At 49.5% G+C, this 14,209-nt stretch overlaps 1 protein-coding gene across 7 annotated transcripts in view; it reads right to left on the bottom strand.

Moving 5' to 3' along the window:
* The window catches only part of LOC119172383 (uncharacterized), a 296,020-nt gene that overhangs the window by 10,080 nt on the left and 271,731 nt on the right, over positions 1-14,209 (bottom strand). For all 7 annotated transcript variants that reach the window (XM_075893680.1, XM_075893684.1, XM_037423449.2 and 4 more), the window contains 5 exons: positions 12,851-12,966; positions 10,830-10,947; positions 9,970-10,129; positions 2,386-2,522; positions 2,048-2,178 (listed from right to left, as the gene is read on the bottom strand). In XM_075893680.1, coding sequence (XP_075749795.1) covers positions 2,048-2,178; positions 2,386-2,522; positions 9,970-10,129; positions 10,830-10,947; positions 12,851-12,966 — 662 coding nt within the window. The remainder of the gene's footprint in view (positions 1-2,047; positions 2,179-2,385; positions 2,523-9,969; positions 10,130-10,829; positions 10,948-12,850; positions 12,967-14,209) is intronic.

Here is a 14,209-nt window from a genome sequence, read left to right as displayed (position 1 = left end):
CCAGATATCCTAAAAAATAAAAAAGTTCGGTCTCCAGGGTAGCCTCCCCCCTTAAGGCCAGAGCAATGAATGGGACAGCCATGATGGACCATGAAATAACTTTCCAGAAGTCTCCACCGGACACTCCCACCAAGCCAACTAACCTCTGAACCGCCTATCACCATGGCGCGACGACCAGATACGACGACCACGGCACCCTGCATCCTGTTACCACCAGAATGTCCCGAATTTTGGCTAAGAAGCCCAGCCATCTGGCTTATCAAGATGAAGGCTGCTGTCAACCTGCATAATATCGTCTCACAGCAGGACAGGTATGCCATCACAGTAGCCATGCTTGCTCCCTGCTCCGAGATGCGTTGTGCCTCCTCCTGGACCGCAGGCATACAACCGACTTCGACGTTTGGTGCTAGCCCTACTGGAACTGGGAGTGCCACGTCAACTGCTCCCTGCCGGTCTGAACCTTAGCTTAGAACCTCGGGCCGTCACTACCAAGCTACCCAAACAAGGCAACTCAAATTGTACGATTCTACCAGGTACAGGTGCTGCAGCATCAGCCAGTTCACAGGTGACCACGCAGCCATTGCAATTGCACGACATGGTTTTCGATGACGCACTCAAGACGACACTGTGCACGTAACATGCAAGGAATGAGTGTTGCCTCTTGCAAATTGCTTTGCCTGCCCCACCTGCCATCGCCGTCGCCAGCATTCGTCTGCCAGAGCTACTCGGTGAAGTAGCACTGACATCATCAGCTGATGTGTCAACGTCAGCGTTCATTCAAGAACTCGCCAGAGCTACTGATCCCTCTCTGTCAAGAGAGCAAACAGCTATGTCTTCAGGCACTGCCGAGCCACTCGAGTGCTCTCGACGCCGACAGCGTGTGCGATCAAACCAACGGTTGATGACTCCTGTGGCACGCCTGCAGCGCTCCCACTCTGCTTTCCCGTCATTGCGGCAATGCTGCAGAGTTTCAACGCTCATGTTCATCAGAGAACAATGTCAACTGAGACAAATTTTTCCCCACATCTCGGGCCCAGTGGTTCGTGCTTGACTGGCAAGTGGCGTGCCACTGGAACCCAAATATGAGTGCCATGTCCTTTTCTTCTTGCAACCCATTGCTTCAGATCGCAGCGACGTCACTGGCTCTGCGAGCGCAAATAAGCTATCTCATGCCGCATGACACCCGAGTTCACGGCGAGGTGCAAGCGACGGTTACATCTCCACGTCTCGTGTTCTCCAGTTCACACTGTTCCCGCAGGATGTCTGTCTGCCCTCTGCGCTACTCGCAGCCCCTACCTCCCAAAGAGGATTGAGAGCCCATTCGCCATTACGCTATCTCAACCAGGACTGCTAAATGGACCTACTTTTCCCGAGACTCCATCTATATGATGGGGGGCCCTGTCACGTGCTGGACAACAAACGACAGTGGCTCGAGGAGGCATGCGTGGGCCATGGAATAAAGCAGTTGGTTTTTGCCACACGATGTAATTAAGGCTAGCAGCTAACTCTTCTGAATCCCATCTCGCATAACTTCAGGAAACGCCAAGTACTGCTCAAGTAACACAGCCTCCACCTTCTAGCAGCGCCCCTTCATAATCCTTGCCCAACGAAAGACAGGCGGCGCTTTCCTCTCTGCTTTAAGAGCCATTGACGTCAGACTTTGCACGTGAAGAGCTGTTACTGCATGTGCCCTTTGTGTGATGAAGACGGCTCTCCCTCTTTTTCATCTCTGCTTCAGCCATGCTTATTTCCAGAGCTCGTATGGTTTTTTACTAGCGCATACAATCCACAATGTGTAGGGTGTCTTATGCCATGCTGACATTCAGATGCTGGGATACTGGAGCAAAATTCAACAATAAAAATTTCACAATTAGGCTTTTATTCTCCCTTCATATAATCAAAAGCTGTGATGGTAAAGTTACGATAATAGAGTACTATAAAATCAATTTCATCAGTCTAAACCTAACTTAACATTTCACATCAACACCCCTATAAATTGCCAAATTATACCTTCTTGAACCGTTGCTACCAAAACCCCTGCACTGACCTCTTGAAATGGGTGCGCAGCTTTGGTTCCGACCGTGCACAACCGGTCGGGTTGATGGCCAGCGGAAGCTCCAGCAGCGGTGATCGCCCAAACCGGAAGTTGTAGTCACTCAGGGTCTCCACACCTGGAAGCTGATGAAAAAAGGAAGCAGGAACACGAGCATGAACAGGAGTGAGTGCTGTCTCACAAATGCCAGTGTTAGGGATTTCAAGTGCACGTTAGTATAAACATGAGTGGGTGTTTGTAATTGTTTAATAAAGCAAACAATGAACAACAGAGAAGAGCAAAAGCACGAGAATCTACAAGAAAGTTTAGCCTTGGGTGCTGTGCTAACTTACCGATTCAGTAATCCTCACAATCGCGGCTTCTGTCAGCCCAAAGAGGTCTTCTCCAGTGATGAAGTTGGAGAAGACCTTGATGGCCTGTGTCTCCCTGCGGAAGCTCTCGATTGGCTGGAGAACTTTCTGCCACACACCTGCGCACAGGTCGTTGCAGTCAGCCATATAACGAAGTCTGCGGGTGGTCGCACTTGTCACTTGAAGTGCAGAGGCCACAATACCTCGAAGTGTGTGTCGTAAGACATACATGATTTATAGTACAGTGCAGACCACTTATAACATAACCGCTTATAGTGCCGGACCGGTTACAATGCGGTCTTTTTCGACTCTCATTTACAATCCCTTAGAATCCCATATATACGCATACCGCTCATTGTGCAGTCCCCCCAAGGTGAAAAGGTGAAAGCCCATTTATAATGCGGTTGCCGGAAAATTGTGACAAACACGGTAGCGAATGTGCATCTGAAAAGATATCTGAAGCCTTTTCTGAACCAGAATCAGTAGTTTGTTTTCGTATGATTTCTTTTCTGTAAAAATGACTATCACGCACGACGATACACTTCACGACAGGCAACCACGCTCACACAACCATTTATTTCTCGTGCCATACTCCGACCGCCCCCGTCCCGACTTCGACCGCCCCGTCCCCCTCTGCCTCTTTCCGTGCGCCCCCTCACTGTTCACGTGACAATCGCGCACGCCACCTCGTTCCTCCACTGTCAACCACGCACAGCCTCAGAGACCCCTTCACTGTTCACGTGACGCTCGCGCACGCCACCTTGTTCCTCCACCGTCAACCACGCACAGCCTCAGAGATTCACACCCAGCCTACCGGCACTCCCTCTTATTCCTCACAACTCTCCCCCCCCTCGAATCGTGAATTCGGGGCGGAAGGGAGAAGCAGTGGTTCATGGTACAGTACCAACTGATCAGCATGGGCAATGGTTCGACGACGCCTCGTAACTGGGTCACCCAGGATGAAGTCATTTTCACCAACCTGCCTGACCACACGATAAGGTCCACCTCGCCGTGGTGCCAACTTGGCCGAAACACCTTTGGCTGCATTACTCAAGGTATGAGTGTCCAAGAGCACGAGGTCACCCTCTCTGATGGTTGTTGACTGCCGATGACGGTCATAAGTTGACCTCTGGGTCTGCCAGGCAGCTGCTTGATGCTTCTTGGTGTACTTCAGGGCTTCTCCAAGGCACTGCTGGAGTTCTGCAACAAGGGCATGGTGCGCTGCCTCTGGAGGTTCCGTGTCCTCCTTGTCCCCTGCAGGTTCCCACGGAGTGCGCAACTCTCGACCATAGCAAAGCAATGCCGGAGTATATCCGGTGACTACGCTCTCTGCAGTACGCATGGCAAGGCTGATCTCGGGTATATGACGGTCCCAGTCTTTGTGGTTAGTGCAGTAGGCTCGTAGACATTGCTTAATTGTGCCATTATGACGCTCCACCATCTGTCCAGCCGGCCGGTAAGGCACAGTATGCCGATCTCTGATTCCCCAGTGTTTCAGGAGGTTGCGCCATAATGTGCTGACAAAGGGCTTCCCATTGTCACTGGTGATTGCCACTGGTGTCCCATGGCGGCAGAAGACCTGAAGCATGCACTCAAGTACTTTTGCACTGGTGGCTGCTCGTAGAGGGAATAGCTCTGGGAATTTAGTAAACTTGTCAATGACTACGAGCAAGTATTTGTGGCCACGAGGTGTAGGCGGCAAGGGTCCAATAATGTCAACGCTAAGCTCCTCCATCGGTGCTGTTGCCCACTGACTGCTCATCAGGCCTTCAGGCTTTTTGCGCCTGGGTTTTGTGCGCTGACATATAGCACAGCCCTGCACATACCTTGATATGTCCGCCCGCATGCCCAGCCAGACGAATCGTGCTGCTACACGTCTCAAGGTTTTGAAAAATCCAGCGTGGGCCGCAGTGGGATGGTCATGCGCCATTTTCAATGCCAGGTGCCGGAGGTGAGAGGGCAGCCATGGTACCTTCTTGTTGCCTCTTTGCTGAACAAGCAGGCCACTTGGCTCTAGTTCTGTTGTTTCCGCCAGATCATGGAGAAGGCGATGATCAGGGTCTGAATTTGGAAGCATAACCCCCTGGACCACAGTTTTCAGTTTTGACAGACGACTGTCACGAGCCTGCTCTTGTACGAGTTGCGCGGTGTCACTTAAGGCAGTCATATCATCTTCCAAGGCAACTGCCACTTGCTCAAATGTAATTTTCCCTTCAGGTTCTTGTGCAGCAATAGGAAGCAGTTTCTCGTGCAAGCTGTCGCTGGGACGGTCCTCACATTGAAGGGGGGCTCTACTCAGGGCATCTGCAGGTATATTTGCCAGCCCCCGTCTGTGCCTGATTCGGCAGTTGAAACCCTGCAACCGGAGGACCCAGCGTTTGACCCTGGGCGAAGCTTGGTCGGTGCTGAACATCCACGACAGGGAAGAGTGGTCGCAGTGTATCTCAAAGTTTGTAAACTCGAGATACGCCCTGAATTTGTCCACAGCCCACACCACTGCAAGGCATTCCCACTCCTGGACAGTATAGTGGCCTTCGGCTTCTGTGAGAACCCTGCTGATGAAGGAAATGGGCTGCAGTCCGTCGGGGCCAGCCTGCAGTAGGACAGCTGCAATGCCAATGCCGCTTGCATCCGTTTCAACCACGAAGGGTCGATTGAGATCTGGAAGGCTCATAACTGCATCATGAGCCAAGGACTGCTTGAGCGCAGTGAAGGCTTCCTCTTGACGCTCATCCCACCGCCATGGCTCGCTTTTCTTCAGAAGGACAGTGAGTGGATGTGCCGTCAGTGAGAAATGCGGTATGAAGCTGCGGTAATAACCAGCAAGTCCCAGGAAAGCCTGCAACTGTTTAATCGTGCTAGGTCGCGGATAATCCAGCACCGCCCGCACTTTCTCTTCATCTGGTCTGCACTGCCCAGGGGAGATGACGTGGCCCAAGAACTTAAGGGACTGACGGCAGACTTGCATTTTATCAGGGTTAATCGTAAGGCCAGCATTGCCAATGCGCTGCAACACTTCCCTAACATGCTCAACATGACTCTCCAGATCTTCAGAGTAGACGAGAACATCATCCAGAAAAGCCATGGCGAAGCTGTGATTGATGCCGTGCAACAACCGGTCCATCAGGGTTTGAAAAGTTGCCGGGCCACCTGCCACCCCGAAGGGCATTCTCGTGAACTCATATGTGCCCTGGTGGCAGATGAAGGCTGTTTTTTCTATGTCGGCCTCAGACACAGGGATCTGAAAGAAACCCTGGGAAAGGTCGAAGCTCGAAAACCACCTTGCACGACCCAATTGTGCTAGCAGCCAGTCCGTTCGTGGCATTGGGTAGGCAGGTATGCGGGTGCGTGCATTTAACGGCCGATAGTCCACAGCAAGCCGGTAGCCACCAGATTTCTTGGCAACAAGCACTGGGGCACTAGTCCAAGGGCTGGTGCTATGTCTTATAAGGCGCTGCTCCAAAAGGTCATTTACGCAGTCTTCAATGATCTTCTGCTTTTTTGCATTTACTGGGCGCAGCTTGCATCTCACAGGTGCACTATCTCCAGTGTCAATGCAGTGCTGAGCGAGGGCGGTACATCCAGGAATGGTAGTGAACAAATGAGAGAAGTCATCGAGCACCTTATTCATGGTTGGTATGCCTTCAGCTGGAATAGTGTGCCCAATGCCCGGGACCAGAAGCACTTCCTCAAATAGGCCCTGCAAGCAATAAGATTCACTATTTTCTATCGCGAGCGCGGCGGTTATATCCTTGTCGCGCTTAGCAAATGGCACAATGCACTGCGGATCAGTTCCAATAGTCCACCCCGACAACGCCACATGTAGGGACATGCCTGTTGCAGTCAAAAAGTCTCTGCCAAGCACAATGTCCCGACACAAATCTGGCACACACAGGAAGCGTTGGATGCGGTTGCTTGAGGCCCAATGTATCTTGCACTTTAAGGATGTGCTTGACTGTGACCAACCTGTGGCCAGTCGAAGAGCTCTTTCTTGTACCCGGTGTTTGGCGCCCGTCGCCTCCGCTACCCTTGCCGCTGGCGTACCAAGCAAACTCACACTGGACCCTGTATCTAGCAGGGCCAGGAATGTGGTCCGCCCAATCCGCACCTCCAGGAGAGGCTCCCTGTTGCCGGCCACAGCCGCTATCCGCAGCGCTGTCTCGTAGGTGCTCGCCGGAGTAGCACCTACCGTCTCCCGTTTCCCGGGCACTGGGAGCGGATATGCCCGATTCTGTTGCACTGATAGCAGCGGGGCGGACCGTTACGCCGACCCGAAGGGCACTCGCGACCCATGTGGCCTATGCCTCCGCAGCGGTGGCACGTAATTGCCCCGCCGTCGAGCAGTTGGTATCGCTGCGGCTGTGGTGGCGTGGGAACATGTGGAGCAGGTGATCTGTGCAGCTGGTCCCGGTAGTAGGACGGCTGTATCGCAGCGGGGTGCAACGGCCAGTATGATGCTGCCGACGGAGGCTGGAACGGCGCCGCAGCCGCCGCCATTACTCCGGGCTGCGCTCCTGACAGGCCACTGAGGCCAGCCGTATTCCCAGCAGGCCGGAAGGCAAGGTCCCTCGCAACTTGATCGGTTGGGGGTGGCGGTGGTTTGTACTGGAATCGCCTCCAATACCGCTCCATGAGGCCGTCAGCGGCCCTTGCCAGCTCCGCGAGAGTTGCAAACTGCTTGCCCTCCACCAAATCCTGGAGCTGCGGGTGCATCTGCCGCAACACACGGTCGACTTTTTCTGTGTCCGACACTTCGCCGCCGATCCTGTCATAGAATTCCGCGATCGTGTAGATAAATTCTTTTAAATTTTCTTCGGGGTGCTGAGTGCGGAGCTCCAACTCCTGCCTCAGGCGCCGCTTCGCATCAATAGACGAAAATTCCGCAACGAACGCCGCCTTGAAGTCATCCCAGGATGCAAATGATTTGACGAAGCGCAGCCACAACTTCGCGCTCCCCTCCAGCGCAGCGGGCACGATATGCGTGAGCCTCTTGTCGGCGGCGACACCAGTCACCAAGCAAAAGGTCTCGAGGCGGTCCAGGAATTCTTCGGGTGACTGCGCATCGCCGAATCCAGCGAACCGCGGGGGCTGACTTCCCGAGGCCCGGGGAGCGCAGTCAATCGCCGGCTGGATCGCCGCCGCCGCCGCTGCTGTCATGGCGCCTGCAGGCATGGGCTCGGCCGTCATAAGCCTTTGTCTGACGGCAGCCGCGATTTGCTCGCGCTGTATGGCGGATCCGTTTGTTTGTCCCAGCAAGTGCTGCAGCAGCTCTTCCGGCACATTCACGCTGTCCATTCCGGTTGCCATGTCGATCCCGGACGAGCCCCCACTTATCACGCACGACGATACACTTCACGACAGGCAACCACGCTCACACAACCATTTATTTCTCGTGCCATACTCCGACCGCCCCCGTCCCGACTTCGACCGCCCCGTCCCCCTCTGCCTCTTTCCGTGCGCCCCCTCACTGTTCACGTGACAATCGCGCACGCCACCTCGTTCCTCCACTGTCAACCACGCACAGCCTCAGAGACCCCTTCACTGTTCACGTGACGCTCGCGCACGCCACCTTGTTCCTCCACCGTCAACCACGCACAGCCTCAGAGATTCACACCCAGCCTACCGGCACTCCCTCTTATTCCTCACATGACATTTCGAAATTTGTGCGGCGGCCTGCCATGCCCCCATTCCTACACAGAAAGGGATTCCTTGCAGTTCACGCAGCATAGCCATACGGAGTAGTTACAGTTTGCAAGCTGGAGTGCATTTGTCACATTTAAAAAAGAATGGGCCCAGAACTGCTAAAATGAAAGAAAGCAGAGGCATCAAGCTTTCTGTTGGGAAATCTATGTACACTTGGCCAGGCTCCACAAAAAAGCCAGGCTTAGCTCCGTTGCTGCTGTAACCACACAAATGCTATCACAACTACAATGTACTAGAAAAGTACACTGAACTATAACACTGCAATATGGCAAAAGAAACGGACTGGATTGGATGGTTTGTTGGCTTGAGAGCACATACTTGCCAGGCAAGCGAAAAAAAAAAAATCCACTAAATTATGGCTTAAGCAACTTCGATTGACGAAATTCAAAGATTTTTGAAGACCTCAAACAAACTTAAAAGGGTACTCAAGGCTTTGAAAATGCTATTTCTAAATTCAAGGATTTCAGGAACCGCTATGAACCCTGCTAAAAAAACGTTTTCCTCTGCCATCATACACTGTAAATATCCACTTTTGATGCTGTGTTCACTTTTAATGATGGCAATATAGCCTGTGTGAATGTACTGAAACATTTTGGAATTTCGCTAGAACACAGTGCAGGACCAAACAACCTTCAACTGCGTCGACAGTACTGGGCTAACATGACTGCATAGCAGGTGGCAAATGAGGCTAACCGGGCAAGGCATTTCAACTAAAAAAAAATGATAGTGATGAGTATCTGGCTAGTACCCATTGAACGGGTCCGTAAATTTGGCTGTTATCTCGTTGTACTTTTAAATAATGCAGATTTTTAACTTTAAATGCAATTATCTCAAAACATGCTTTTTGTATCTATGTTCCTTTTTACAGCTCAGCAACCACAGTATGTAGAATCATAGATTTTGGCCAGTATTTAGATAATGTAATAGGGGATATACTAAAGCAGAATCATTGTTGTGTGAGGAAGTGCTCTTCTGCAACACGACATCTAGTAGCTATTTACGAGTGATAAGTAGGTACCTGAAGTAAAAAATTTACAAAAAATGACCATTACAATTTTCAGAGCTAACTCTGCTTCAGTAAGAAGGGGAATGGCTTATGATCACAATGATAGTAAAGTAATAACTGTAGCTCTTATTGTTATAAAGAAAAAGGTACATAAACTTCGCTTAACACGGCAGGTATAGGGCTTGCCCCGTCCGTAAAAGTTTCCCGTCAGGAAAAGCATTGTCGTTATCGAGCTTGCTACAGATATCGGGTTAGCTTCCGTAAACTTGAACGCTTTCCCGGCGTTCTTGCAAGCTTTCGGCTTTGCTTCCAGTGCGTGGTCTTACATAAGCTTGGTGGGTTTTCGTCGATGATCTTTCGGTCGCGAATGCAAATTTGTATCATGTACGCCGTTCTTGGTTCAGTACCTGAATGCAATTTTTTCTATGAGTGATATTCATGTCTTCGACAAAATTTCTGCGTCGGCATATCGAATGGCAGGCTAGGCCTAATCAGCATTGGCTGCCTTTCGGTAGCGGTCCCGTGCTACCCAAGTTGCGGTTTTGTACAGAATCAACGAAATTATTTGCTGTGGCTGCACTTGAAGGGGCACATACCGTTAGCAACAGCTAGGGTGGCACGCGTAGCACTTGAAAGGTGGTTCGCGATTCGATTGCGGTGCCTTGAAATCAGGTGCACACCCGTGAACTCGAATGATTGCAGTCTTTCAGCGCATGAAATTTCGGACGTGATTCGACATAGTTTCAGTGCAATAAGCATAATCGAGACAGTCTGAGAAATAGTCGATGGATTTGCATGATGTTGCTTTTGTTTTTGTTCACACACTGCAAAACAACTGACATAAGCAGCATACATACCCTTGGGTGTGCGATGAGTGAGAACTTTCTCCTGGCCTTTGTACGAAACCCGTATCTGGAACTGTGGCTGGCCATCTACATCATGAATGCTGCATGTGTAGCGGCTCCGTGCACCCAGCTTGTGCATGCTCCAATAAATGCGCACCACCTTGTACCCCACCTAGCGGGAGAAAAAGGCACGACAGTAAAGCCGTGGCTCTTTTAACACTGTAACAATGCTATTCTTACAAAAGCGGCAGAAAGAAACGTAAAAACGGGCCAGGAGTACGAAGAGAAAAAATAAATGTACTCGTTCAAACAGACGGAAACACTGAAGCATTGGTATCCAGCTTTATGTGAAATCGCTGTACTGAAAGTTACAGGTCCTCCTAGCCAATTCAAAACTAGAACCCGATGCACGCTTTTGAAAGAGTTTACAAAGACTGTAGAGCGCTGGCGATTCATTTGTAGACCTCAAATTCAGAGTTTGTTCAAGTGGGTAGTGCAAGTGGCAAGCACCAATTACACTACAACATTCGAAATTATAAAAGAAATAAAAATGCTACACTGTTGTACATCACAGGGACCGACACTGAGCACTTACATTAAGATTGCTACATTGTACTTATGTAAACAGCAGTCTGAAGGTATACTAAAGATGTCAGCCCAAACACAACAAAGATGGTGGCCAAACAACAACTGGCATGGGCTTTCCTGCACTTCACTTGCCATGCAGCCACACCAAAGTGGTACTGCTTAGTCTCATTACAAAAACAATGCTGAATTCACTAAATTAGAATTATACTCAAGTAAAAGTGATCAAATAAGCTATGTACATATAAAAAGTTGGCAACATTGTGTGAGAAGCAAGCTTCACTTACGGGGTATATGCAGTTCTGTGTGTGGAAGTTCTGCAACTGGTGAGGCAATAGCTGTCCGATGCTCAGGAAAATTAGGCTGCCCACTCGCAGGAGATTCTGCTCCCCCTTGTGAAACATGCTATGATGCAACGAATGCACAAATGGTTAAAATACCAAGTAGCGACTCTAGCTCATCGTCGTCGCTACATGTTTCACAAAGCATGCAAAACAATACGACCTCGAGCCAGTGTTGGTCAACAAAACAAGGCCCTTCAATAGGACACAATACACAACAATGGTGGAGGCTAAGACAAAAAAAGGCGCCATGAGGCAACTTCAAACACCCTTGGCCACCATGTCACATAGTGGCAGCAAATCATCACACATAAAAAAAAAAAAGTCCTCATAATTGTCGCAGTGTAGCACAAAGACAAAACTACAAAGACATGAAGATATACAATATAGAAGCTACTAACATACACAAATGAATGCAAGCATGCGCACGTGCGTGACAGTCAAACCCTGCTACAACGACACTGCTACTACAAAACATTTTGAGTTCCCCATCGCGAGCCCATAGGAGTCAATGCATAAATATTCTCGCCACAATGAACACTTTTTCTTCTGCTTTTCCATTTCAATGAAATTGGACGATGCTATTCCAGGCTCAGATATTTAATGCCATGCAGTAAACAAAATCTTAAACATTTTGCTGCATTTTCAGAAGATGAAAATACGACGACGTTTAAAACACACGTTAGAATCACCAGAAACCGCCGCTATTTACTAAGCATGGGGGCTGCCATTGCTCGATAGCAATGGCAATGCGACTGCCCTGCTTTTGCTACTGGCTTGATTCTGAGCCGCAGACAACCTGAAGCTGAAGTTCAGTCGCTCAGTTCATAGTTTTCTTCACGCAGCTACTGGGTGCAATGGCGGAATGATGCCTTTTCTGGTGCAAATGCTTTTGGTTATTTATGCGCTTGCCCACTGTGGTCACTAATCAGAGCAAGGGTTCATCTGTGTTGTCACCAAAATCGATCAGCCGTGAGTGGCGAATGATAAAAATAGCATAGAGTAAGGCATAAGTCACAGCTCCACGATACCACGCCTCCACCTCAACATTGTCCAATACACATTGATGGCTGACAGCTGCTGATGTGAGTGCGTCGGTTCAACTAATACGTTCGTTCATGAAAACCGTTGTCACCGTTGTTTTAGCATGCTTTTGACCATGGCATCGATATGCATAGGTGACAATCGCGTCGCGACACTGCAAAGAAAAAAAAAGGAATGCAGCGGACACTTTTTGAATTTTAGGAATAAAATTTATTTTGGTTTGCTAGCTCAGGTCAGCTATATCTTTTTTAGATTTTATTACAACGACATTTTTTGTATGCCCCGTTAGTTCCGTTGTAGCGGGGTTCGACTGTGCACAAGAACAAAGACATGATTGATTTGTGGGGTTTAACATCCCAAAACCACTATATAATTATGAGAGATGCCGTAGTGGAAGGCTCCGGAAATTTCGACTACCTGGGGTTCTTTTAACGTGCACCCAAATCTGAGCACACGGGCCTACAACATTTTCGCCTCCACCGGAAATGCAGCCGCCGCAGCCGGGATTCGATCCCGCGACCTGTGGGTCAGCAGCCGCACAAGAACAAAGACAGACAAAGGTGCCACATTAATACATGTCTCTGCTTCCTTGTGTCTTTGCGCTACACTATGATAATCCACAAACAATCCCAAACACCAGGCTTATTTCGTGTCTTCATGGAAAGAAACATGACAGATTGTTATTTAAACAAAGTTATAGAGTTTTCAATGTAACAACAAGCAAACAGAACAATGCAAAGTGAGAACAACGCTAATGTTATGCATCGTTATATTGCCGCTTGACAGTAGTACACAGATGTAAAGGGGGAAAAGTAAAGGCTGGAAAAGCACAAGTGAATGGGCTCTGAAATGGCCCAATTTTAACAAGGGCTAAACAGAAATGCACATAAACAAAGTTTTCATTTTTAAGTATGAGCGCTCACCTCGCAACTTGCTTGTGCTCGTCACGGCTTATGTACACCCTACGGAAAACAGCCACTGATTCGAGAACGTTCTCAATATTCGGGACACGAGGAGTGTGCTGAGGACAGAGGATGGTCTGCAATGAAAAACAAAGCCCAATGGAAACCCTGCAACTCTACAGAATAACATGAAACATAATTCTATTCACATGTAGGCTGCCACCCTACATATCAGGAATGTCACGCGAGACTGTCATTTCAGAAGGCGAGATATCGCTGCCAAAAGGCAGAAAAAATTCAGGCAGAGCTATTCAATATGTGCCTGTGAGAGCGAATGCACAATACTCTCCGTAAACGGAAATCTATTAAACGGAACTGCTGCTTAAACGGAGCAACTACTTCCAGCACGATTGGTTTCATACATGAATTCTCCGCCCTTGTTGATCTGTCAGAAAACGGAATGCTATGAAACGAAACACGTTTTCCTAGCCCATTCAGTTTCCGTTTAAAGAGAGTCTATTGTATTCAGACACATGATGACACAGTTTTCGATCGTTGACACTCTTATTAGGAGTGCATCTCATTTCCCACTCTCATGACATACCCCACATAAATCTGAAAGACTGCAAGTGTGCATAAAATTTGTAGACAAGGCATTCATTGGATTCAGATTTAATGCAGCCAATGCTATGAAAGTGTGGCGACGCAAAGCGGTGCTTCTGTGTGCGGTGCAGAGAGCGCATGCGCCCGCACGAGAAAGTTATCTTCGAGAGGAAGGGTGATAATAAAAGTCAGTTGTTGTTTGGGACGCGAGTTGTTCACTTGCGCAGCTCTGCCGAGCGACGCGTCACAACATTGGTGACCCGAACGTGGAATACAGACACAGCGACCGGAGTGTCGAACCAGCCGCAATATGGATTCAACGCCCACGACCGACGCCCCTCCGACAGTCTTCTCAGTCGACGGTAAGCTGCCCCCTTTTTGGACTGCGGACCCCGCACTTTGGTTCATAGAAGTGGAATCTCAGTTCGCAGCCAGACGAATCACCGCAGACCTTACGAAATACCACTACGTAGTCAGCAGTCTGCCGCCCGCCATAGCCAGTGAAATCGGGGATCTGTTGCTCGCACCACCGGTCGAAAACGCATATGCAACGCTAAAAGAAACCCTTATTCGCCGAGTTACGCCCTCCGAACCACAACGACTGCAGCAATTGCTTCGCGGCAAGGAACTCGGCGAACGTACTCCTAGTCAGCTTTTGCGGCACATGCAACAGTTGCTTGGCGGAACATCAAACACGATAGATGGAGTATTGTTCCGAGAACTTATTTTTTGCAAAAGCTGCCTTCAGGCGTCCGCATGGTCATCGCGGCCTCAGAG

This window comes from Rhipicephalus microplus, chromosome 4, assembly GCF_043290135.1.
Source record: "Rhipicephalus microplus isolate Deutch F79 chromosome 4, USDA_Rmic, whole genome shotgun sequence".
NCBI lineage: Eukaryota > Metazoa > Arthropoda > Arachnida > Ixodida > Ixodidae > Rhipicephalus > Rhipicephalus microplus.
The sequence above is the reverse complement of the archived record's forward strand: the minus strand, read 5'-3'. Positions and strand labels throughout refer to the sequence as shown.